At 37.7% G+C, this 27,817-nt stretch overlaps 2 protein-coding genes and 2 pseudogenes across 2 annotated transcripts; 1 reads left to right on the forward strand and 3 right to left on the reverse strand.

Moving 5' to 3' along the window:
• The window catches only part of LOC142617238 (sugar transporter ERD6-like 5), a 29,373-nt pseudogene extending 22,938 nt beyond the window's left edge, over nucleotides 1-6,435 (forward strand).
• A 2,173-nt stretch (nucleotides 6,436-8,608) lies between these two features.
• Nucleotides 8,609-14,166, reverse strand: LOC142616681 (sugar transporter ERD6-like 5; annotated as a pseudogene).
• A 4,275-nt stretch (nucleotides 14,167-18,441) lies between these two features.
• On the reverse strand, nucleotides 18,442-21,264 carry LOC142616682 (uncharacterized). The gene is made up of 3 exons (XM_075789477.1): nucleotides 21,046-21,264; nucleotides 19,913-20,240; nucleotides 18,442-19,223 (listed from the first exon to the last, which is right to left on the reverse strand). Exons 1-3 carry the CDS (start codon nucleotides 21,262-21,264, stop codon nucleotides 18,442-18,444), a joined length of 1,329 nt encoding a protein of 442 aa, XP_075645592.1.
• A 60-nt stretch (nucleotides 21,265-21,324) lies between these two features.
• Nucleotides 21,325-22,473, reverse strand: LOC142616683 (uncharacterized). Its single transcript, XM_075789478.1, has one exon. It carries the CDS (start codon nucleotides 22,471-22,473, stop codon nucleotides 21,325-21,327), a length of 1,149 nt encoding a protein of 382 aa, XP_075645593.1.
• Nucleotides 22,474-27,817: the final 5,344 nt, after the last annotated feature.

The raw sequence follows: 27,817 nt of genomic DNA on the forward strand, positions 1-27,817 counted from the left end.
AGTTGAAAGAAGTGTTTGCTTCAAATTCGTGAGTAGAAAATCTTTACACACAACTTTGCAGCTATAACTCTAAAGTAACATTCCCCTCAGTTAATTCAAAAAAAATAGAATGTAGTGGCTGTATATTCAACTAAAATGTTGCTGAATGTTTATCAAAAAAATGTATGTTAATGGATATTCGGTTTGGCTATTTAAATATAAAGATGGAGCAAAGAAAAGAAAGATGAAAGGAAATGGAGAGAAGGGAGAGAGGCTTACCGGCGGTGTTACGGCGGACCGGCAGTCGGTGTAGCAGCAGCTGAGAAGCGAGAGAGAGAGGGTTCTGAAAGAGGAGAGAGAGCGTTTGAAAGTGTTTGACAGATTGAGAGAGAGCGTTTGAGAGACTGAGAGTTGAGAGATTGAGAGTTGAGAGAGAGACTGAGAGTTGAGAGACTGAGAGTGTTTCAGTTACGCGTTTGAAAGGTAAAGTGAATATTGTGTGGATTTCGAGTTTTAAAATCTCGATTTTTAATGCATATTTCGAGTCTTATAAACTCGATTTCTACGTGGCTAAATTCCTCCAGGTGGAAACTTTGTCCACGTAATCGAAGAACAAACACGATAACTCGAGTTTTAAAAACTCGAGTTTTAATTAAATCTCGAGTTTCTAAAACTCGAGATGTTAGTTTCCCAAATTCTTACAAAACCAGCCAACTAACGAAATCATTTGTACAGTAGCGTTATTTGGAAAGGGTGTCCTAAAATTACACATCATGATGTTGAACAACCTTTTTGTTTTTCCTCATGTATAGTCCACTTTTTACTCGTTTCTTAAGCATCTACTTTTCTATGTTTTTTTTTTTTTTGGGAGTCACCAACGTCCAGTGCTAACTGCTAACTACTATGGTAGGTTTCAGTGCTGGTCTTAAATAAAGTTCAGTAATGGTCCCAAGTTCTGAGAACGGTGGCTTTGACTCCATCCTATGGCATAAAATCCTTATTTTCAGCATTCGAACCTTCTGAGTTCTTTTACACCTATCCTTTTTTATATTTCTGGCTTTTTTTTTTTTTTTTTTTTTTTTGCTAATGTTAAATAGGTGGACGGTGGCGTTGGATCCACAAACATAGGGTTCCGGAACCACTAGGAATCTTTACTACTTTCATAATTTACAGTTCAAGAAATTACCTTTACACCACCCAATAAACCATCCCCCTTTTTTTTTTTTCCTAAATCAATACCTCTTGGGACACATTACCCTTTTCACAACTGTTAACATAACGGATTGTGATAGATGCATGATAAAGTAGTGTCAGTAGGACAATGATGTTACTTCCATCACAACACTTATGTCAAATGTCTTGAAAAATCTTATATGGGTTTTTGATAATTTGGCTCTATGAGTTTTAAATATGGGTCCGGTTAATGCATACTTTAGGGTATATATTAATAAATCATTCTTTGAAAAATTTTTATTGGGAATTGAAAAAATTGTCAAAACTTTTTCAATTTTCGATAAATTTTTTTCTAAAAATAGTATATCGGGAATTGAAAAAGTTGTTAAAACTTTTTTAATTTCTGATAAAACTTTTTCTAAAAATGATATATTATTGTGTGCTCTTAGGGGACACGTTAATAAAATCCTTTAAATATATATATATATATATATATATATATATATATATATATATATGATATGTATTTAAGGGAACTGATATAATTTGTTGCATAAGGTATTTTTTGTGATAATATAGGTCTACATGCTCCACAAAAAAAGGGATTTATATTCTCTGTTCCATGGAGCATTAGCCACAAGATTTTCCGTTTTGTTTAGACTAATACTTGATCATTGACTTACAGATAGGATATTCATCACCAGCTGAATCTGGAATCATAGAAGATTTGGACATATCTGTGGCAGCAGTAAGTACTAGTAATTTATTACCCTTTTTTTTTTTCACTTATGGTTTATTTGTACATGCATTTTCTTGGATATGTTGTTTACTTGTATATACATTTTTCTACCTAAGGTAAAACTTAAACCTGTCATTTATTCTAATAATAGTACCACCCAAGCCAAAACAGAGGGGCTTCATTCACTTCAACTTACTAAGTGCACCCTAAATTGTCAATAATAGGGAAAGTAGATATGTTATATGAACATATATCAATGTGTGTGTGTGTGTGTTTTTTTTTTATATTATTAAAACCATAGCTTTTGCGCAAGTGTGAATATACATGCTAGAAATAAACAAATGTGCTGAACATTAAATTGCTATATATATATATATATATATATTTTTTTTTTTTGATAATTCTATAGTTGAAAGAAGAGATATTTGAACCCTAAATGTTTCTGTAGGAAATATCAGGAGGTGCTAATAGCATTACAAGGCTCTTGGCATTCCTATACATATATATAAACATAATTGTGAGAATATAAGTGTTTCTAACCATTCTTATGTGAATATTTATGTATATTTTTCACAAATTTACACATATATGACCAATGAAAACAAATTTAAAATGTTACGTATAGTGTTGCACAGATGCACACTTGTATTTGTTCTTCACAGCTTCTATTTTCTTTAGATTTTACGTCTTTGATGAATTGTATGTATGACCAAACTTTTTCTTTGTGCTGAACTTTACTATAATGAAATGTTACAGTTCTTTGTTTCAGTAGAATTCATTTTGTTGCCAATCAACTCTGTTATTTATCTTACATTTCTTCTGCCATGTGCAGTATTCAGTTTTTGGTTCATCGTTGACTGTTGGAGGAGTAATTGGTGGATTAGTAAGTGGAAGGATTGCAGACCTTTTTGGTCGGAAAGGTGTAAGTTTCTTTTGTCACCTTTCTGAATCTTAAGGCTTACTGTAAAGCTGTAAAACTAAAAACTTTGTGTTTGTGTGTGTTTCTTGTTACTATTGTAATGCAGGCAATGCGGTTCTCTGAAATCTTCAGCTTGGTAGGGTGGCTCACCATTGCGTTTGGAAAGGTGTTCTCCCTTGTCCTTCATTCCAATTATGCTGCATTTGATTGTCAATATGTTCAAGTAATGATGCAGAATGGAAGGTGTGGAAAGGGTTGTAAGTTCTAACCAACTTCTATAACTTGTAATAACCCCAGAATCTATTAGGAGCCTTAGGATTTAAAAAAAAAAAAAAAAAAAAAAAAAACCCTAAATCAACAAATTGAGAAAAGATTAATTAGTATTGAATAACTGAATATGTTATTGATAGCTTTGCCTTGAGGGCTAGTAACTCCCTAACTCCCTTAAGTTATGGTAACAATTCTACACTTCGTAAACACTAGATATAAAGAAGATTAATTAAATTGATTTTCTAAGTTGATAGTTAAACATTCTTGACTTTTGCTCCCAATTCACCTTGTCTTGCAATTTCTCAATGAAGCCACACAAAGCATCATGATGTTATTGAAGATCTATTCTTAGAATGAGCTCCAACTCCCAACTAGTTTTGAAAAGAAAACCTTCTGATTATACCTTATGTCTGCTGGGTTTCAGTCACTAATGGAGTTCACTGTTTGATATAGAACATTTGGTGGCTCGATCTTGGGAGACTTTCATTGGGAATTGGCATTGGAAATTTTTGCTTTGTGGTAATTTTATTTGTGTTAAAATTTGATGTATCAATTTAAAAGACAAAATAATGATCGAGTTCTTATACCAATCAGGTACCTGTATACATTGCAGAAGTAACACCTAAAAATCTAAGGGGACCATTTGCATCAGCTAACGAGGTATAATGAAATCATTGTGGCTTTAAACCAATCTCAAACTCATTGTTAACACACCAATGCTTTGTCAAGTGCGCAGTTGCTCGTAGCTTCTGGTGTTTCACTAATGTATTTCTTGGAAATATCATTACCTGGCGCACCTTGGCATTAATTGGTAACTTGTTTCTTGGTCCTTCACTACATTATTTGATCTGAAGAAAAATCTCTTATAACAATAAAGTTGGTTTTATTTTCAGTTACTGCTCCATGTCTTGTACAACTAATGGGATTATTCTTTGTTCCAGAGTCTCCAAGATGGTTGGTAGGTCCAAAAATCTTGATCGAAATGTAATTTATATGTTGTTTTAATTTTGAGACTAAAATGAACTTTTCTTTAAACGTGTTTTGTGGACTTTTCAAAGTCAAGAGAAACATCAAAAGACTACTCATTTCTTCTTCTTTTTCTTTTTGTTTTTTCCCCCTCTTTTTCTCTTTTGGGGTTTATTCACTAAATAAAAAGTGTATTAGAATGCAAAATGATGAGTATGATTTCTGCTGCAGGCAAAAATTGGTAAAGAAATAGAGCTTCAAGCAGCTCTACAACATCTTAGGGGGAAGAATTCTGATATATCTCAAGAAGTGGCTGATATCAAAGTAGCCTTTTAATTTTGTGCTTTTATGACAGTAATTCTATTAGATAACCTCATCTAAAAGAAAAATTTTCTTATGTGTTATTGACCTTTAAGGCACAATGACAAGAAAAATTCATATGTGCTCCCTTTTTTTCACAGCATTATACAGAAACCTTTGAACGACACTCAAAACCAAGAATTTTGGACTTATTCCAGCGCAGATATTCTCAGTCACTGATCGTAAGCCTCAATCATTGTCACCCCTTCGCTTTCTGTAGCTTGTCCAATCGTTTAAGTGACATATTTTATTTAAATCTAGTTTAGGTTGGACTTGGGTTGATGTTACTGCAACAATTTGGAGGGCCCAGTGCACTTAGTTATTATGCAGGCTCTATATTTGTAGATGCTGGTAAGCTTACTGCTTGAAAGACTGTTTCCTGTATGATAATATATATTTGAATCTGGGGGTGGGAGAAGGATTCTGAAATCTGGTTTATTGTAGGTTTTTCAAAAAGTATTGGGACTAAATTGCTGGCTCTTGTGAAGGTACTTGGCTGATCATAATTGTGAGTAAATGTGGGATTCTTCTTGATACATTTCCTAAATATGCAACCGTTCTTTTGCAGATTCCAGCAGGTATTGTGAGTGTAATCTTGACAGATAAATCAGGAAGACGACCACTTCTTATGGTGAGCATGACAAGATTCAGCTTTAAATTCTATTTAGTTGTCATTGATGAGTTGATAACAATGAAGAATACCAATTCTTGCAGGTGTCTGCTGGTGGAATGTTCTTGAGTCGCTTGCTTTTAGGCTTGGCATTCTGCTTTCAGGTTTCTAGCAAAAATAAATAAATTTAGAGCTTATCTATCCACGGTTCTGTTTTCATCTTATATGAATGATCATTGTTTTGAAGCTTTTATTATGAGCAGGACCTCAATCAGTTGAAGGAACTCACTTCCATTTTGGCACTAATTGGGATGCTGGTAATTCAATACCAAAATCTTGATTTTCCCCCTCCTTTTCAATGAAAAAAGAAAAAGAAAAAAGGTTTCTAAATTTAATTTCACACATTCCATCTCATTTATGCTTCAGCTTCAATGATCAATTAGAATGTCAGAATTTGTAGGTTGTTTGAAGGGTTATTGGTACTTGTAGTTCTGAGTTTAGTTTGGAAGGGAGATCACTCCATTGTTTGTTGGTGCTAATTGGCAGTCCATAAACAAACTACAAATGGCATTGTTTCCTTTCTCACATTTTTTTCTTTTTTATGATGAAACTAGAATTTAGAATGTGGGACATTTAAAGGTCGCACTACATTCTGTAATCTTTAGAACTCAAAGCCATCTTATCACCTATTGCTCCAAATATGTTATCACCACAAACTTGGCAATGTTTATGTCTCTTTTCCTTCCTAATGCTTAAAAGCAACAAAGGGGTGTAACTGTTCTTTTTTACTTAAATTCTGGACTGCAGTTTACATACCTGTACATCAAATTGATATGCACTATTTTGACTGGTTAGGCTAATAATCCATGCAGGGGGAAAGTGTCTTTTTCACATTAGGCATGTCAGGACTACCATGGGTTATAATGGCAGAGGTGTGTAACTTATTGAACTCTGAATCCTATTGGAATTTCTTGACAGGAATTTTGCATAAACAAGCTGCTTTATCGCTTTAATTCAAGGATGAATTTCCATTTCAGATATTCCCCATAAATGTCAAGGGTACAGCTGGAAGCCTTGTGACTACTACGAAATGGGGCTCTTCTTGGATTGTTACATACACATTCAATTTTATGATGGAATGGAGTAAACCAGGTAACTATTTTTACACTTCCAATTTTGTGATAGAATGGATTAATTTAAGACACTTTCAAGTTTACTTAACAGTTTCCTGCTCTCTGTCTCTTGTAACTATACGTGAATGTTTTGGTCATCCCTACATTAGGAACATTTTTCATATATGCGGTCATTTGCGGTTTTACTGTTTTGTTCGTTGCAAAACTGGTACCAGAGACTAAGGGGAGAGGTCTGGAGGAAATACAAGCATCAATTACCCATTTGCAATAAGATAAGGTCCAAGTAATACTAGCAAATGAGTCTTATATTAACTCATTTTCTGTCAAAAGTGTATTATAACTTACATATTCTTCCTAGCAGGTGGGAGGAAAAAATAAATGTTTGAAATATTTGGAAGATACCAGCTTATAGTTTTGGTGTGAATGATCAATTTTTCCCCCATTTGGTTTGTGTGAAAGAATACAATGATTAAAATGAAAGCATAAATAATACAGTGACATTGGCCTAGGGGACTAAGAGGACGTTTGGATAGCGCGTTTGCGCGTCCACGTCCACGTCTGACCTCCTTTTTTTTTCAAGCGCATCTGTCACTGTTCATTGGCCATGAACAGTAATTTTAGGCCAATGAACAGTATTTTTGGCATGAACAGTACTTTTTACCATTAAAAAATTATTTTGCTACAGTTTTTTCAGTTTTCAGCAATAAGTTTTATCCAAACAGACCCTAAGTGCCATAAACTGAATGCAAGCATATAGTCATAGAATACAAAGATTGGAATTTAAAAATAATGATGCACTTGAGTGAAGCAAGAAGTAACAGATTCTTTTTGCCAATTTATAGACCCTAGGAGAAATTCCTTCGAATTGCATCTAAAATATATGAGAGCTCAACAGTAACGAAGGAGTCAAGAACTTTACTTAGCCACAGAGAGATGCGGATCATAAATCTACTGTGTGATGTTGACAATGACATGAGTCATGAACCCAATTTGCAAATAGCAAGATTTGGGCCTTACGTCCATTTTGTGTAGTAAAGATTAATAATATGCCATGAGCCCAATTTAGATTGAATAGAAAATATAGGTCATTGGTCCAATCTGTGAAGTCAAGGAGTAACAAGACATTATGTGGTCCATAGATCTGTTATGCGATGTAGAGAAGATGTGGATCTATGGGCCCATTCCGTGTGATTGTATAAACTGTGTGTCTCTTTTGGGCTTGATATGAATTTGATCCAAGACCCATTATTTTTGCTTATGAAAAACAATACTGATGTGGCATGGGTTAACCGTTAACCCAATAAAATTGTGCAATGTGACTTGAGCAAAAAGTGAGCCTAAACAATAATGAAATTTAATCTTTAATTTAATTAGTGACATAAAGTGAGAGGGTCTTTTTTCTTTTTTGAGGAAAATAAGATGAGAGAATCTAATTAGCCTACTTCGAATTATTTTATATAATTCTTGTCCGAAGTCCTAACAATAAAACTAGATTTAATTCCTTTTATAACTTTTTCTAAATAAAAAGAAAAAATAGACAAGACAAAACAGAAATGCTTTTAGTTAAGACAAAGCTTCTTTTGAGTAAAGTTGTCGCAGACAAGTTATACAAGGCAGCAACTCACCCTTGATTAGCCTTTAGGCTTTTCATGGAATGAAAATCAACATCCTCTGAATTGAATTATTGGGTCTGATGGCATTGTTTTCCTTTTGAAAGAGAACCCTAACCTGTTAACCACTTCAACAAGTACTTGTACTTGTACAAGAGAAGCCACACCCACACCCACACCCACAACCACAAGCATAGCATATTAGAATATGAATATGATATGAAAGTCTCACACTAATAAATGCCATCTGTTTCAGCTGTCATTCTCCAACCAGGCCTTTCTCTTTCACTAAAAAAAAAAAAGCAAACAAATAAACCCCAAACCAGGCTTTATCTCTCTCTCTTGACACATTGAAAATAGTTTTATCATCTTCCAGGAGAAATGGAGAGAGATGGTATGGAAGAAGGACTATTACAAAGTTGTACAAATATCCACAAAGTTGTACAAATTCTTTATCATACTTTTTCACATCCACTATTTCACACACATCCACAATTGATGCAGGAATGTCTACATTTTTTAACACGTGAAAAAAGAGATGAGAATTAGTTGATGCGTGAGAATCAAAATCCAAAAAAAATGTGACAATTGGCGAGGATTGTACTATTGTCAGCAATGGCATTTGTTATGATGGTTATAAAGTTGCAACAACAAAAATTGTCCTCCCTATAAATTTCACAAATGCCAAATGATGGAAATATCATTGCTCAAACTAGAATCTTAAATTGATTTCTTCTAAATACTTATAATAAGCTTAGTTTTTCCTCCCATCTGTTAGGAAGAAATTCTCCCATTTTGATACACTTTAAACCACATTTACTTCACTATTATTATCCCAACTTTGTCTAATTAGACAAAATGGTTCATTGATGCTTGTATTTCTTCCAGAGTCTGCCCTTTGTCTCTGGTACCAATTTCGTGACAAATAGAACAGTCAAACCACTAATGGCGGAGTAGAAGAAAATGTTCCTAGTGTAGCGTAGCAAAAATATTTACATATGATTAGAGAAGAGAGAGCAGGAAACTTTTAATACAATTGGAAGTGATTGTAACAAAATTATTTAAAAAAATGAAGTGTACAAAAATCATTTCCATAACAAAGTAAAAGTGTATAAACAATTACCTGCTGTACACCATTCCACCATAAAATTGAAAGAATATGAAACAATCCAAGCAGAGAAGCAACTACTAAAGTCACAAGGCTTCCACCTGTACCCTTGACATTTATGGGGAATATCTGAAATGGAAATTCATCCTCGAATTAGAGTTATATACATGCCGGACCCTGCCTGTTTATGCAAAATTCCTATTAATAAATCAATTCACAATTCAATAAATGACATACCTCTGACATTATATCACAAGGTAATCCTCCCATGCCTAATGAGTAAGTCACACAATAGCCTGCATGGATCATTAGCCAGTCAATCACAGGCATCTAAATTTGATATGCAAAACCTCAGCCCAGTATTGAAGTCAAAAAGAACACTAAACACCCCTCTGTTGCTTTTAAAGGATTTGATAGGATAAGGAACATAAGAAAGTGCATAGTTTGAGCATATTATAAATTGCAGCAATAGCAGATAAAAAGGCCTTTTGGTCCTGAAGATTAGAGCCAAGTTTTATGCTTAGAATACCATAAGCCCCTAAAATCTTTCAAATTCTAGTTTGTAGTTGAAGCATTGATTGTAAAGAATCTGAGATATTCAACAAAGAAGTTTTTATTCCCTTTCTTGAGAAAGGGAACCGCGTCTTTTGGTAGTTTGTAATTGCCAATGAACCAATTAGCATTACCAATATAAAAATTAGCAGTAATATTGTTGTGAGCTTCTTGAAAACTAAGCCATGAATTTCCAATTACTACAGGCCCTTCAAACATCCAACCACCACCAACATTCTATTTGATCATTGAAGTGTAATATGGTAAATTAGATTTAGCAATGTCTAGTTTTCTCTGGAGAAGGCAAAATTCATATTTCAGGTTATATTTTATTACCGGGATCCCAATCAGCACCAAGATGGGAGTGAGCTCCTTCAACCAATGGAGGTCCTGCTCATGACAAAAGTTTTGAGACAATGATCCTTCATTTAGGTGGAAATTAGGACCACAGACAGAGAAGCTTTGAATTTTTTTTCAAAAGAAACCTGAAAGAAGAATGCCAAGCCTACAAGGAAGCTACTTAAGCACATTCCAGCAGCAGAGACCTGCAAGAGTTAGCAGACTTTATTGCAATCGACTTAACTTTACACCATAGACTTAAAGTTGATTTTGTGATGTCCTCACCATAAGAAGTGGTGGCTGTCTTCCTGATTTATCTGTCAAGATTACACTTAAGGCAGTAGCCGGAATCTGTAAAAAGATTGTTTACATGGTTTGTTATATGTATCAAGCAGAATCCTATATCCACTCAAACTTAAGGTTAGCCAAGTACCTGGATAATTGCCATTGATATAGTCCCAATGCTGCTTGAAAAACCTACCATAAACCAGAGGTAATAGTCACGATTTATTCATTTGTTAATATTGGCATTTTCTACGTGAAACAGTTCTTAATACTATTAGTTTACCAGCATCTACAAATATAGAGCTTGCATAATATGCAATTGCGGTGGCCTCTCCAAATTGTTGCAAAGCCATCAACCCAAGTCCAACCTAAACGAATTTAAATAAAACGTATAAAAAGATTGGACAAGCTATGAAACATAAACGTTCGATAATGAGTGAAGCTTATGATGAGGGAATGAACATATCTCTTCTGGAATAAGTCTAGAATGCTAGATTTTGAGTGCTGTTGAAAGTTTGCTGTATAATCCTATGGAAAGGCAAGAAGTTGATAAAACATAACAAATAAGAAATATTTTCCCCTAGTTAAGGTTATAACATAGATACCCTATCATAAAATCATGTAGTTGGAAGGTTACTATGATCTCTGCTGCTTCTTGGGAAATATCCACATTCTTTCCCCTAAGAAGCTGTAAAGAAGCTTGAAGCTCTTTTTCTTTACCAAGTTTTGCCTGCAGAGAAGTTGTACTTATCACTTCAGCACTCTAATGGCTGGTCACTTTTTCTTTACAGAAAAAACTAAATAAAAGTTTTGATGTGCTTTGTCCTGAAAGCATCCCAAAAGCTGAAACTGATAGGAAAGAGTAAATTTAGTTACTTAACATTGTTCTAACAAGTTGAAGAAGCCATTTTAAAAGCAAGCATTCTATTCTATATCATCAAAGAAGAATAATGTTTCTCACCAGCCATCTAGGAGACTCTGGAACAAAGAATAATCCCACAAGTGGTAACAGAGATGGAGTGGCACCTGACAATAACAAATTCCATTAGAATAGAACTTATCTTTTAAGAAGTTATTGTATGGTAAATTTATGCCGAGAAAGATTAATACCAATTAAAGCCAAAGTGCGCCAGTTTACAGCATTTCCAATGAAAAACATTAGTGAAAGGCTGGAACATAAAATCAACTGCACACATAACAAAAGATAAGGATATGACAATGTATTGGCCATTCAATTTAAAGGCATGATGATCTGACTATACCTGAGTAGCTGATGTAAATTGTCCCCTAAGATTCTTAGGTGTTATTTTTGCAATGTATATTGGTACCTGTTTCGTTATAAGAATTAATCATTACTTTTTGTCTTTTAAATAAGTAAATCAATCACAAAATGCCAAACTTACAAAACTTACCACATAGGAAAGAATCCCAATGCTAAAACCTAATGAAAGTCTTCCAAGATCCAGCCACCAAGCATTCTGTGTCAAATACTGAACTTTATTAGTTGTTGAAAACCAGTAGAGAAAAATGTAGGAATAATTGTCTCACTGATATGGTCCTTGATCTACATTTGACAATAACAAATGAATGCAAATTCAAAAAATAATCACCCTAAAATCTTACAACAATGATTTCCAATGTCCTACTTTTTGCATCTTTTCAAATTTATCTGGGAATGGCCATATAACTTTATGAAAATTTAATATTAATTAAACATTGTGTCAAATATTTTGTTGGGAGTTGGAACTCTTTTAATGTAAATTGGCTTCAATAGGACCCTGATATGCTCCATTTGGCTTCAAAGAGTAAAAGTGAAGACAAGTGTTGTGGTTTAAAAAAAAAATATTTATTTTTAACCACTTTTGGCTTGGCAAATTCTCATATATATATATATATATATATATATATGTATATATATATATATATATACACATACATACAGTACAGTTGACCTATGAGGCCCTTGATTAGGCTTGAATCAAGGATAATTGATAGGCCTTGATTCAAGACACAATTAAGGGTAATGCAAAAAACATGAAAATTTGCAAAATATATTATAAGCTAAACTTTGAAAAGGCACAATCATATATATATATATATATATATATATACACTGTACAGAGATTTTTGTGTTGAGAAATTTTCATTCAGAACATTTTTCTTTCTCTATTCCTTTTGTTATTTTACTTACAGGATTATACAGAATCCTTTCAAAAGAATGCAAGAAACTAGAATTCTGGACTTGTTCCAGAGGAGATATGTTCGTTCACTCATTGTAAGTCTCTCTTGATGTGGCACCTTTACTTTTCTCAGCTTGTCCAATCTTTTTATTTATTCTAATCATATTGTCTTAGGTTGGAGTTGGGTTATTACTACTTCAACAATTTGGAGGGTGTAACGCAATTGGTTATTATTCAAGCTCAATATTCTTAGAAGCTGGTAAGTTAATGGCTGTAGAGACTGATTTGTGTACTGCTGATAATACAAAGAAGAAATGATGATTATGAACTCTTGTTTGCTGAAGGTTTTTCAAGTAGAATTGGGACTATTTCGATGGCTATTATCCAGGTACTTCTCTCACTACAACTGTGAGGAACTGCAGAATTCTACTAAATACATATCCCAAACATGTAAAAATGCTTTTGCAGATTCCAGCTTCTGCTATCAGTGTACTCGACAGATAGATTAGGAAGACGACCACTTCTTATGGTGAGGATGAAAAAGATTCAGCTTTAAGTCTATCAATTAGTTCAGCACCTCCAAGGAAGTAAATTTTACCAATCCTTGCAGGTCTCTGCTGTTAGAATGTGCTTTAGTTGCTTGGTAATAGGAGTGACATTCTGCTTTCATCAAAACCAAATTCATAGCTTCTTTGTTGGTGGTTCTGTTTTCCACATATATGAATGATTATTGTTCTAACTCTTTTGTGATGAGAAGGACCTCTATCTGTTGAAGGAACTCACTCCCATTTTGGTGCTAATCGGAATCCTAGTAAACAATATATATCCAAAAAAAAAAAGTTTTTCTCCTACTTCTCCAGTAATGGTTGTAGAGATTTCTAAATTTAATTTCTCACATTCTCTCATTCATGCTTCAATAACCAATTAGACTGTCGGGAAATGTGGGGAGTCGAAGGGTTTTTAACACCTGAAGTTCTAAGGTTAGCTTGGAGGGAGCTCACTACAATGTTGGTTATAATAGGCACTTGGTAGTACAAAAAACCAATAGATGTTCCTCCTCTCAAGAAAAGAACTAAAGATTTCTATGTTGATGTCAAAAATTGTCTCAAATTTCTATTTGGATTTGGTTTTGTTACTAGGCTTCCCTCGTGTTGAAGAAAAGGTTTTTCCATGGTGTGGAATTTTCTCTTTTGCTATGGAAGGGAAGTTCCTTATTGAAGAAGTGGGACATTTTAAGAGCTTATGGTATTCTAGGTTCTGAGCTTATTTTGGATGGAATTGGCTTACAGGTTGCTTGCTCTACATTAATCTTTAGTACACCTATTGCTGCAAATACTAACATAGCAAGTGAAGAAGCACAAGTTCATCAGTTGTAGTGAATTCATCCAGATGGAGCCGAATGTTCGTTTGCGTCGTAGTGGAAGTAAAAATTCCCTAAAATGGTCACTGGTGTGGTGCCTACCACAACGCCTCTGATGCCAAAGTCAGTACAAGAGAGTTTATAATAATAGAACGTAAGAATAATTAGGTATATCTCGTAATTGTGTCCGTACCTTGTATTGGCAATGTGAGGGCTTTATATATGTTGCTCTGGATTCTAGTCGTTGTGGTTGATATTGTGATGTTAATGCTTTTCTTGGTAACGCTTCCTGCTAAGTAATGGGGCTTTAATATGCCCTTAACGGTCTGTGCAGCTAGTTTTGTAACTGTCCGGGGCATTACTAGCAGCATCGAATGATCCTGATACCCTCGTCGGTGACGTGGACACTTGCTTGGGCTCATCTCAGAGAATGGTCTCGTCTGTCGTATTGAACTCGTCTGTAGTTGATTTCGTCAGTCCCATCAGCTGGCCCCAGATTCTGTGGTTGTCGTGACATGTCATGACGACCATAGAAAATGAAAGATTTTTTGGATTGCAGGGGACTCTTGGGATTTCGTGCCATATTAAATGCGTAGTGGCGGCGCCATACTGGTCATGGCCACATGGCGCGTTCTGGTTGTTGGGGTTAATGTTCCCCTTGTATGACTCTTGGGTTTCCCGCTGATTTTTAGTTTTTTGCCTTGATTTTTAAACTTCTCCTCTTCTTACTTTACTTTTCGTTTTCCCCAAACTTTCAATCATTTCTCTGAGTGTTTTCTTCTTCAACTTTTCTCTGCAACTCCTTTTCGAGCCGGTGTGTGTTGGTGTTGGGCTTCTTATCTTCTTCTTTTTGAGGTAAGTTTTTCTCCCCTTTTCTCGTTTTCTTTCTTTGGAGGTAGTAAACATCTGATTTTTTTTTTTTTTTTTTTTTGCTTTTGTTTTCTGGTTTTTGGGATTTTAGCATTTACCTCTTTCTTCTGTGTTTTTTCTGGGTGTCCATGATTAGTAACTCTGAGGTTAGGATAGCTTGCCCCTCAGTTTCCTTCCTTTTCGCATGCTTAGGGGGGTCTTTAGGCATTTTCCCAAACCTTGAGAATTTTGTTTTTGAGGGTAACAGTGTGGGCGTTGCCTTGGCTGAGTTGTTACCTTTGCTTCGTCAATCAATTGATTGGTTTGAGGGTTTGGTGAGAGAGTGGGGGACGATGTCTGAGGTTAGGTCCAGTGAACTCGAGACTGGGTTATCATTTAGTGGTGACTCGGTGGAGGGAGATACTGTCGTTTCGACCCTTCGAGAGGTTAGGGCTTTTCACGCCCTCGTGGAGGTGTGTGGGCTGGATGCTGACACCATGGGTAGGTTCAAAGATAGGTTTCAATTTTCGGAGCGGGTTCGTGTTCGTCGGCCCAATGACGAGGACAGGGCTTGCCACTTTTTCCCTGGTGAGATGCGCTTCTATGAGGCCGCTTTCACTTGTGGACTTAGGCTCCCCGTCCATCCGTTCATGATGGAGCTTTTAGATTACTTTGGTATTGCTCCCGGGCAACTTATGCCCAATTCATGGAGGATAGTGGTCAATTGTATAGAAATATGGTTGGCCGCTAACGGGGACATGATTAAGGTAGGTGAACTCATCTATCTATATCGTTTGAAAGAGTCTAGAGAGTATGGATATTATGAGTTAGTACCTTGGGAGAGGAGAACAAGGATTGTTAGGGGTTTACCTTCATCCTTCAGGTATTGGAATCAAGATTTTTCTCTGTGTCCAGGGATGATTTTGAGACTCCTTCCAGCGGGGATTGGGGTGATATCTCGAGGTGCTCCATCGGTGGGGGACCCCGAATTTAGGTGCGTCAGTATTTCTTCCCGACGTTTTTAATTTTGTTGTATCTGCTGTTATCGTCACCAACTTCTTTGTTTCTTGTTTTGCGCAGTTAAGAGACGGCCTAAGCTCAAGAGCAGGCATAAGGATCGTGTTGAGAAAGCGATTGAGTACGCCTAGACGATCGAAAGCTGGGACGATTTGGTAGACCCGCGGACCCTTGCCTTCTATAACCTTGGTCCTAACCCGTCCCCCTACGTCCTACGCAGCATCGACATTGAAGGAAAAAAGAGAAAGTATTGAGCTCGTCAATATTGAACCCCCTTATATATACTTGGATTTTTTTTTTATCAAGTGTTTTCTTTTTGCAGAAATGATGACCAAGTTCAACAAAGATATGTATGAGAAGATAAGGTCCAAGAAGGATGAGCCGTTTTCCAACATCGGGAAGAAGGCGGTACGCGTCACAGGGAAGGGTTCCTCCGTCACTCCAACTGCTTCCGTCACTCCCATTGTTTCTGGTACCGAGACGACGAGGACGGCCTCTCCTGCCACCTTGGTTGAAGAGATCCCTACCCCCGCTTCTAAAAGGCCGCGCATATCTGACAGGGAGAAGGAGAAGGTTGATTCTCGCTCGTCTATTATCTGGGACGATGAGAGACTAGCGGTGAACCGGGATTATGGGGTCGTGACTGCGGAAGATTTGAAGGCATTCTCGGGTTCGTCCCTACATGAGCTGGTGGGTCGTCACCTCCACAAGCTTGTCCAGGTAACGCGCTTGTGCAAGTTTATCCCTTCTCTGTTCTTTTTTTTTTTTTTTTTTTTTTTTTTTTTACGTTGTTCTGAGGTTCGATTCCCTTGTGTGTTTTGTAGGTGCTAGGGGAGAGCATTCATCTTTCCTCGAAGTATCTTGCTCAGGAGGCTAAGGTCGAGTCTGTGCTGTCACGGGTAAAAGCCTTGGAGGCGGAGAACTCGGAGTTGAAGAAAGATTTGATAGCTTCTATGGGCGAAGTTAACCTTGCCAAGGAAAAGGCCAAGAAACTAAATGACAACCTCAGGGCTGAACAGCAGTTGGTTTTGGAGAAGGATGAGCAACTTGTGGCTGCCAGGGAGAAGATCAGAGTCATTGCTGCTAAGGCCATCGAGGGCTTCTAACAAACTGAGGAGTACAACATTGTGCTCTTCAGTTGGTACTTCAAGGGGTTTGAACTTTTGAGAAGATACTTCATCAAGCATCCCTCTGGAGTAGACTTGGAAAAACTAGACTTGGAAGAGGTAGACAGGGAGATGCCTGCTGACGAGGTTGCCCAGTCTTTGACCACCGAGACTGACGCCCCCGTGAATGCCCCTGCCAGTGACGCCCCTACCGGTGACGATGTTGCTATTGACACCTGAACCTAATACTATGAAAATTTTCTTCTCCCTTTTTTTTTTTTAACTGGGTGCCTGTTATGTTTTGGGCTCAAATTTCAGAACATGTTTCTTTTAATCTGTCTCGAGAACAATATTTTTAGCCCAGTATTTATAGGCCTTTAGATGTAAAAACAATGGTAACTGCCCGTTGTTTTTTGGCTTTTATAGCTGCGTACTTACTTGCATTTGTGATTGCATACTTGTGTTATGCTTGTGGTATTTTACATCCGTCGGTGCTTTAGTGAAATTTTTAGCTGTGACTTTTCCTTTTCCTCGCAATTAACTTGCTCCCGAGGGTTTTTCTCCTCACGCTTGTTGTCTTTCTATTGTGACTTACACTTTTTCAAGGATCTTGTCAATCTCTTTGCTTCGTCAGTAATTTACATCCGTCTAGGTGGAATCTTATTACTCAGCCATTTATGAGATTGTCTTTTGGCTTCGTCAGTAATTTACATCCGTCTAGGCGGAATCTTATTACTCAGCCATTTATGAGATTGTCTTTTGGCTTCGTCAGTAATTTACATCCGTCTAGGCGGAATCTTATTACTTAGCCATTTTTGACATTGTCTTTTGGCTTCGTCAGTAATTTACATCCGTCTAGGTAGAATCTTATTACTTAGCCATCTTTGGTTTTTGTGACTTACAGCTGACCACACCTATTTACACGAAGACATTAGCTGAATGATTCTTTTATTAATTTCAGGAATGAATGCATTTATTTGTTACATCTGTTGGTGGTACTTCTTCAAGTGCTCAATGTTCCATGGTCGTGGGAGCCTCTATCCGTCTAGGGTTTCCAGGTGATAACTGCCTTGCCTGGAGTAGTGGACGACTCGGTAGGGTCCTTCCCATGTGGGGCCGAGCTTTCCTTGGGCAGAGTCTCTAGTCGTCGTAGTGACCTTGCGCAGGACGAGGTCGCCTATATCAAGTCGTTTGAGTTTTACCCTCTTGTTGAAGTATTCGGCCATCTTCTGATGGTACTTCGTCATCCTGTTGGAAGCTTTGTCTCTTACTTCGTCTAGGCAATCTAGGTTGATTCGTAGCTGGTCGTCATTGTTTTCTTCGTGGAATACCTCTCGCCTGATGCTAGCCACTCCTACCTCGACCGGGATTACTGCTTCAGTGCCATAAGTAAGCTTGAAAGGGGTTTTTCCTATTGGGGTTCTTGCCGTGGTTCTGTAGGCCCACAAGACATTGGGCAATTCTTCTGGCTAGGCACCCTTCGCGTCGTCCAGCTTGGCTTTAATAATCTTGAGCAATGTTCGATTCGTTACCTCTGTCTGTCCATTTGCCTGTGGATGCCCTGGGGATGAGAACTGGTTCTTGATGCTTAGACCCGAGCAGAAATCCTTAAAGTCTTGGCCGTCGAACTGCTGCCCATTATCTGATATGATCGTCCTTGGAATCCCGAACCTACAAATTATATTCTTCCACATGAAGCTTCGGATTCGTGCTTTAGTGATGGTCGCTATTGCCTTTGCTTTGACCCACTTCATGAAGTAATTAATAGCAACTAGTAGGAATCTTACCTGACCTTTACCTAGGGGCAGTGGGCCGACGATGTCAACTCCCTATTGTGCGAATGGCCACAAGGATGATATCGTCGCCAGTCTCTCTGCTGGAAGTTGCTAGACATTCCCAAACCTCTGACACTTGTCACATTTCTTGACGAGTTCTACTGCGTCCACCTGCATAGTTGGCCAGAAATAACCTGTTCGAATGACCTTGCTTACTAGGGATCTAAGGCCAGCATGGTCCCTACAAACTCCTTTGTGGATTTCTTCCAAGATGTATTTGACTTCTTCTTCGTCGACACACTTCAAGTAAGGCATGGAGAAACCTCTCTTGTATAAGGTGTCATTTAGAATCGTAAATCTGACTGCCCTCTTCTTGATCTTCTTGGCCTTTTTGGCATCCTGAGGGAGGTGCTTGTCTTGGAGAAAAAACACGATCGCTGTCATCCAGCTGTTTATGTTATGGATTGCAAATGTTGGGACTTCTTCGATGCTGGGGCATTTTTGAATCTCCATGTCTACCTCCACGCTCGTTGAACCTTCCTCTGACGAGGCCATTTTTGCGATCTTGTTTGCTGCCATGTTCTGGCCTCTTGGGATCTGTACGAATTCCAACTTATCAAACTCCCGGGCTAGATGTTTCGTCAGCTTGAGATATTTCTGCATTCTTTCCTCCTTTGCTTCATACTCTTCTTTGATTTGCCCTATTACTAATTTCGAATCACTCTGGATAAGCAAGTTTTTAGCTCCGAGTGCCTTCCTGAGTCTCAGCCCCGTCAGTATTCCTTCGTACTCTGCCTCGTTATTGGTGGCTGGAAACTTCAGTTGAACTCCGTTCCTGAGCTTTTCTCCGCCAGGGGTGACTATGATGACCCCTACTCCCCCCTTCTTCTGAGCTGATGAACCATCGGTCTGGATCGTTCATTGTCCTGTCTCGTCGTTGGGGTTGTCATCTTCTGGAAATGTGAATTCAACAATGAAGTCTGCCAGAGCTTGTGCCTTGATGGCTGTTCTAGGGTGATACTCGATGTCGAATTGGTTGAGTTAAATTGCCCACTAGACCATTCTCCCTATTGCCTCAGGCTTGTTCATGGACTTCTTGATGGGTTGGTCCGTCATCACCAAGATGGGGTTTCCTTCAAAGTCCGATCGTAGCTTGCGCGAAGCTATTATTAATGCGAATGCAATCTTTTCAATCTTGGGATATCTGGCTTCTGCTCTTTGGAAAGCTTGACTGACATAATAAACTGGGAGTTGTTTCTTGTCATCTTCTCGAATCAGGGCTGCGCTCACGGCCGTGGCTGATGCTACCAGGTATAAATATAGATTTTCTCCCTCCTTGGATGGACTCAAGAGGGGTGGATTGCTCAGGTAACGTTTGAATTCCTGAAATGCTGCCTCGCATTCGTCAGTCCAAGCGAAAGCTTACTTCAATGTCTTGAAGAAGGGTAAGCATTTATCTGTTACTTTAGAGACGAATCTATTGAGTGTCGCAATCCTCCCTGTGGGTTTTTGGACTTCTTTGTCGGTCTTCGGCGATGTCATGTTGAGTATTGTTGCACTTTCTTCGGGTTTGCTTCTATACCCCTTTGGGACACCATGAGTCCCAAGAACTTTCCCGAAGCCACCCCAAAAACACATTTACTAGGATTCAACTTTATCTGATATTCTCCGAGGGTGGCAAATGTCTCTTTCAAGTCGTCCAGATAGGCAAGCTCTTCTCTACTCTTAATGAGCATATCATCCACATATACTTCCATATTCCTGCCAATCTGTTCTTTAAACATCTTATTCACTAACCTCTGGTAGGTTGCTCCTGCATTCTTCAGCTCGAAGGGCATCACCTTATAGCAATAGAATCCTTGGCTCGTGATGAAAGCAGTTTTTTCTTGATGTTTCTCAGCCATTTTTATCTGGTTGTATCTTAAAAAAGCACCCATGAACGTTAGTAATTTATTTCTGGCCATAGAGTCCACCAGCTGGTCTATCCTCGGCAATGGGAAACTGTCCTTTGGGCAAGCTTTGTTTAGGTCTGTGAAATCCACACACATTCTTTATTTCCCATTTGCTTTCTTCACCAGTACGACGTTGGCCAGCCATTCAGGATAGTAAACCTCCCGAATAAAGCCTATTAACAACAGCTTGTTAACCTCGTCAGTGATCGCTTGGTTTCGTTCAGGGGCGAAAACTCGTCGTCTTTGTTGGACGGGCTTTTTCTTAGGATCCACGTTTAGTTTATGCTGGATGACTTTAGGGGAAATACCGAGCATGTCCTCGTGACTCCACGCGAAGACGTCCACGTTTTCCCTAAGGAATTGAATGAGTTTTGTCCTCATTCGGGGCTTAAGGTCGTTCCTATCTTCGTCGTCTTAGCCACTTCTCCTTCAACCAGTTCTACTGTTTCCAAGGCTTCCATTTTATCTTCTTCTTTCTCCTCGATCGTCCATGTATGGTTCTCCTTTGCAGCCAGCATGGCCTAGTAGCATTCCCTAGCTAAGACCTGATCTCCTTTCACCTCACCAACACCGTCCTCAGTTGGGAATTTCACTTTTAGGCAATAGGTGGACGTAGCTGCCTTCCATCGGTTAAGCGTAGGCCTTCCAATGATCACATTGTAAGAAGGGGGCAGTTAAACCACCAAAAGTCCAATTGACGGGTCAACTGCCTCGGGTAGGTCCCTACTATGACTGTCAATGTCACTATGCCCTTAGGGTATACCTTGTCCCCATTGAAGCTAACGAGGGAGGAGTCAAATGGGCGCAATCTTCCAGGATCTAGCTTCAGCTGCTGGAAGGTAGGTAAATAGATGATGCCTGCGGAGCTACCATTGTCTACGAGGATCCTTTTGGTATTGAACCCTTCAATTGTGAGCATTATGACCAAGGGGTCATTGTGAGGCTGCTTCACTCCCCTAACATCCTCCTTGTTGAAAGACATGTCTTGGTTCGTCCGTCTCTGCTTGAACAGGGGTATCATGTGGACGCTATTTACCTGCCTCTAGCATGCTTTCTTAAGGGATTTGAATGATCCTCCCGCGAATGGCCCCCCTGCAATCGTCTTTATCTCCCCGATCACATCCTGTGGTGGCTGGAATGGACGATCCTCATTCTTGGACGAGGATTTGTGCTGGCTCTTATTGCCGTCTCTAAACCTGCTGGGCTCTCCCTTCTTCACATACTTCTGCAATTTTCCTTTTTGTATCAACTCTTCTATTTGCTCTTTTAGGTCCCGGCAATCCTCTGTGTAGTGGCCATGATCCTTGTAGAACCGACAGTATTTGTTCTTGTCACGCATGTTGGGGGATGAATGTAATGGCCTTGGCCATTTAAGGTGGTGCTCATCCTTAATCTGCATTAAAATCTTATCAACATGCATTACTAAAGGAGTCAATTTTACTGTTCGTGGAGTTCTTTCGTCTTTCCTTTTGTTCCCGTCAGTAGGCCGATGATCTAGATGCTCCCTTTTTCGTCCTTTACGGTCGTCCTCCCTCTTTCCCTTCTCTTCTATTTTCTCCACGTCTTTAATGGTGGCTAGCGCGTCCTCAGCATTCATGTACTTCTGCGCTTTAAGGAGCATCTTCGCCATCGTCTTGGGAGGATTCTTCGCGAGTGAGACCACGAACTCTCTGGATTTTAACCTAGCTTTAAAGGTTGTCAGCTGTACTTTGTCGTCAGCTTCGTCCACCTCTAGTGTTTCCCGGGTGAAGCATTTCACGTACGACCTCAAGGTCTCTTTTTCCCCTTGCATGATGGTGAGTAAGTGGTCTGCTGGTCTCTTCAAGCGTTGTCCACTGACAAAGTGGCGCAAAAAGGTGCTGCCCAACTGTTCGAAGCTATTAATAGATGACGTTGGCAGTTTTGTGAACCACTCCCTTGCAGCTCCTCTGAGAGTGGTGGGGAAGGATCGGCACAAGATCTCGTTGGGCGGCTGTTGGAGGCCCAGAGTCGTCTTGAAGGTGTTGAGGTGATCCAGAGGATCTTTCAAACCATCAAACAGTTCAAGCTGAGGTAATCTGAACTTCGATGGTATGGGGCACTCCAAGACTGCCGAAGTGAAGGGCGAATCTGTCGTCCTGACCATTCTGTCCAAACTTTGGTCCGTTTTCCCTCTGATGGCATTTCTCAGCTTGTCCATCTCCTTCCTCATTTCTCGGAGGGGATCCGAGTTTGATTCATCCGGAGTGGTGGGCCCTCAACGGTCGCTCCTTCTGTGGCTATCTCCCACATCCTCGAGATTGGTCTTGGACCGATCCTCCTCCAATTGAAGTCTTTGCCTTATTTCCTGATTCTGTCTGGTGAGCTCCTCGACGGTAGAGGCAAGAGCCTGGATTTGCATAGCTAGGGCTGCAGAATCTTGGTTGGACTCCATCTGAATGTAACAGTTGATTGGAAACTACGTACTCGAATCTGGATACGAGAATGTCGTTCCCCACAAACGGCGCCAAACTAATGAAGCACAAGTTCATCAGTTGTAGTGAATTCGTCCAGATGGAGCCGGATGTTCGCTTGCGTCGTAGTGGAAGTAACAATTCCCTAAAATGGTTACCGGTGTGGTGCCTGCCACAACATCTCCGATGCCAAAGTTAGTACAAGGGAGTTTATAATAATAGAACGTAAGAATGATTAGGTGTGTCTCGTAATTGTGTCCGTACCTTGTGTTGGCAATGTGAGGGCTTTATATATGTTGCTCTGGATTCTAGCCATTGTGGTTGATATTGTGATGTTAATACTTTTCTTGGTAACGCTTCCTGCTAAGTAATGGGGTTTTAATATGCCCTCAACGGTCTGTGTAGCTGGTTTTGTAACTGTTAGGGGCATTACTGGCGTCATTAAATGATCCTGATACCCTCATCGGTGATGTGTGCACTTGCTTAGGCTTGTCTCAGAGAACAGTCACGTTTGTTGTATTGAACTCGTCTGTAGTTCTTATGTTTCTTTTCCTTTCAAATCCTTAAAAGAAACCAAGGGGTGGTTACTGTTCTTTTTCTTGAATTCTGGACTGAGTTTTATATAGTTGTAGATAAATTTGAAAAGCATGTCATTGACTGGCTAATATCCTTGCAGGGTTACACTGTGGCTTACTCAATAGGCATGGCTGGATTACCATGGGTTATAATGTCAGAGGTATATTACTTATTGAGCTCTAAAGCCTTTTGCAAATTTATTGAGGAGAATTTTGCTCAAACAAGCAGTTTTTTTGTAGCTTCTATTCGAGGATTACTTTCCATTTCAGATATTCCCTGTAAATATCAAGGGTACGGCTGGAAGCCTTGTGACCACAATGAAATGTTCCTCTTCTTGGATTGTTACATTCACTTTCAATTTTATGATGGAATGGAGTACAGCAGGTAACTGTTTCTACACTATCAAGGTTGTAATGGAATGATTATTATACACTTTCAATTTTAAACCTTTTCCTTCTCTATTTTTAATTACACATGAATGTTTTGGCCATGATGCATCAGGGACATTTTTTATATTCTCTAGCATTTGTGGTTTGACTGTTCTATTCATCGCAAAGCTGGTACCAGAGACCAAGGGGCGATCTCTAAAAGAAATTCAGGCATCAATTACCCAATTTTCTGCTTGAGGTGCAAGTAATACAAGTAAATGAGTCTAATAACTACGCATTTCACCTAAGTGTAAAAAAAATTGTGGTTAGAAACATTTGGATGATATCATATCAGTTTAAAATTTTGCTGTGAGCGATCATATATCCATCATTCAGTATTTAGAAATTTATGTACAATTTGTTTTTTTGTGCTTGATTCAAGATATCATCTTCTCTAACTTGAGGTCTTTATTGATTTTTACGGGAACCAAACAGTGAGCAAAAGACTACTGTTGTCCTGTCACTGTCAGCATATCAAATTCCATAGTACAATGATAGCGTGACGAATTTGAGGCAAAACAGAGTCCCCATTTAGACTAAGGTATCCTAGATATACTCAAGCATATGATGACATTTATTATTGAATCAATTTTTGAGGCATTCTCAATATTGCTCAACCAATTTGTGCTTAAGCATCTCTCAAAAAAAAAAGAAATTGTGCTTAAACTGTCATCATTACTCTTAAAATATAACATCTAAAACCACCTAAAGAATATCAAAGGACAATGTTTAGCATATCACTAACCTGAAAAAATAATGTGGGTTCTTGGAGTCACACCGCAGCATAACACTCTTAAAATCTATTTACGTAATTTCATAAACATTCAAACTGAAATTGGAAGCAAAAAGAGGGTTTTTTTTTTTTTTTCCCCTCTCTCTCTCAATAAAAAAAAAAGAAAAGACATGAATAAACTAATTTCAAGTTCAAAAATCAATGATCGATTTACAAATATTGGTCTATACCAACAAATGAATGAATACACTCTCTATGTTAGTAAGTACGATAAAAACTAGTCACTTAAAGTTTTTGGGAAAATTATACGTTACTACTTATTATCCTAAACTATACCCCCATTTACATTTTCCACCTTGAACTTTCAGAATAAACGATTGTCATTCTTAACTTGGATGGAAAAACATGTCATGTGTGACTCACATGACCTCTGCATACATGGCACCACATGAAAAGACCGAATTGCTTCTCTTCAATCCCTTAAAACAAGATCGTTTAACAAATTTAACTCTTGTTATACCATGTAACCTTTGTTATATCACTGACATAATGGAGATTACTTAAGAACCATTATTAGTAGGATGGAGGATGGCTGGAAGTAAGAAAATGCCCCATAACACATACCAAGAATAGATGATAAGGATGAAGTCATGTGGGGTCTTTGTTTGCTGATTTGATATAGACGAACATTCTAAGTGATGAAAGGAAGAACAAACGACCCAATGCCGGAGCTCAGTAGAACAACCTCTAAATAGGAATGTATGGTTCTCTGAGCACATGACCTATAAATAAGGATCCAAGTCTTCAAGATTTCTTAGGATATTTTACTGAGTAGATTTCTTTAAATCCTCACCTCTTATTTAAAATTAATGATTTAAGATATTGCCACCTCATCAATCCACCAACTTACTCTTTCAAAACCACAGAAAACGTGAATTAAGCCTCTAAGCATTAACATTAGAGAACAATCGCCATTCAAATCCTGAAAATTCATCAACACAAATCACTCCTACACTAGAACATCTTAATCCAAAAAAAAAAAACTCCCAGGCAAAATCATTCAAGAAGAAAGTGTTTCTTTTACAACTCTCTTGCATCCTTAAAACTTTCATTATTTTCAACCACAAATGATGGATCTATTTAGCTTAATCCCTTCCGATCGTCCATGGATGACCATTGATAGCCCAATGGAAGCCGGGTATATCAGCCATCGTACTCTCTATAGTTTTATAAATCCTGATAATCTCTACAAGCACAAGCTACAAAAACCTTCCAATACCAGCTATTCTTCTCTCTAAAAGGAGACATGAACTTAGGCATTAAAGTGCTTAGGCTGGTGCCACACTAACATCACCCTAGCCTTCTTTCTTGTTGAAGTTATATTCGGAGAGTTGCTCTTGTTCTTCATCACTTGGTCTTTTGTGCAACCATTAATACACTAGCTATCAAGCTCTATACAAGGAAGGACACCCATAAGATACATGAGTGAGAGCATACCCATAATCAACAATAAATAATTCCCTTGTTCTGACTTAAGCATCAGAGCTATTTAGGTCAACGTCACACTGACTATCGAAATTACAGTTTGGATCCCAAGCAATGATTACATGGTACAATTATTGTGAGTGTGTGAGATGAAAGGTTAGAAAATTTTTAAATATTTTAATTTTTTTTTTCTAATCCTATGGTTAAGATTAAAAGTGAACTTTTAACTTTTAATATCATCCATTGATTCACTATTATATTTATATGGTGCAATCAAATTTTGATCTCAAAGTTATAATTTGATAATAACTCATAATTGCTGGTCACTAAGTGAAGTTTTAAACTTGAGCATATTATAAGCATTTGCACCCAAAAAAAAAAAAAAAAATATATATATATATATATATATATATATTAAAATGATGATATTTTCTCTATCGACTAAAGTTATAAGAACATTGGTAGCAGATTAATTAAAATAGGATAAGGAGTGAATATGAGTAACCAAATCCGAAAAAATCCAAAAATCTACGTTCATTTTCTTACCAAAAATGATAATATTTACTATTAATTTCGTAAATATTTGTTTATTATTTTCGTACCTTAGTAAAAAAAATTTTATTGAGTTAATTACAATATGCTGCTAACTCTAACTCTGCAACTCAAATTCTTCTCCCTTAGATCTTCAAACACTTTATGCATGTAACCAATTCAGTTACAAGATCCTTGACTTAGTAAAGTAATTGTGATAAAGTATGGTGGGTACTTTCGAAAGTGAGAGGAATAAAAAAAAAATAATAATAAAGAAACAGTGTTTAAATAAAATCGGATTTAGAATCCAAACCAATTTATTTATTCCAAAACTTGCTTAGTTTTGGCGTTTTCAGAAAAATCAAAATTTAGTAAGGATGAAGTATAAAACTCATGTTTTACACCTTCTAGTAAGAGTTGCCAAATTAGCATTTTACTTAAAATTCAATACATCTTATCACACCTAATAACATCTCAATAAACTCCTAATTTGGTTGAATTTATATATATGTAATTAGGTATTATAATTAATTAGGTGTGGTTGTGCTTATTTCTAAACATGTAATAAGATGATGTGGCATATTGAGATTAGAGAGGTAATTAAATATGGGTTTTACACCACACTTTTACAGAATTTAATTTCTTTTCATAATGCTCCAAATTGTATTATTGGATTCGACAATGTCACTTTTCTATTTTTAGTTGGGAATAATTTTAAAAGAGAAAACACTAGCATATAAATTAATGATTGCCATGGCCCTATTTTATTTGGCAAATAATGACATATCTTAAACAAAAGTCTACCATTAGTTCATCAACTTGGTCTCACCAAACATAACCATCTCTCTCAATAAAAACTTGGTTCTCATCTTGTTATTCATATCCTGCAGTCTTTCCATACAAAATGGAGAGAGAAGGCATGGAGGAAGGACTACTACCATGGTCAACAAGTTCAGAAGCCAAGCTCAATGGAGATACAACACCAAGTGATGCGTCAGCCACACCTGTTCTCAATAAAAATTTTACAGAATTTTGCCACTTAATTGAATTTATTCTCTTTTCTTTTTCTCCTTTACCTTTTTTTTTTTTTTTGTTGTTGAAAAGGTCTCCATTACGTATTTTATTATTACTTTGTGGACATGGGCCGCATGACTTTTCTTTGGGTGGGTATTTTTCCAGATAATAGGCCCGTAGGACAGGCCCACACACATAAATTATTATTATTATTATTATAGACCTACTTTTACAAAATTTAACTATAAAATTATAAATTGATTGATATTAAATTCAATTTCTGAAAAACTATCTTTACCTGTCAAGGAAAGATTATCAACATTGACATAGATAATT

The sequence above is a fragment of the Castanea sativa genome, chromosome 11 (assembly GCF_040712315.1).
Source record: "Castanea sativa cultivar Marrone di Chiusa Pesio chromosome 11, ASM4071231v1".
Classification (NCBI taxonomy): Eukaryota; Viridiplantae; Streptophyta; class Magnoliopsida; order Fagales; family Fagaceae; genus Castanea; species Castanea sativa.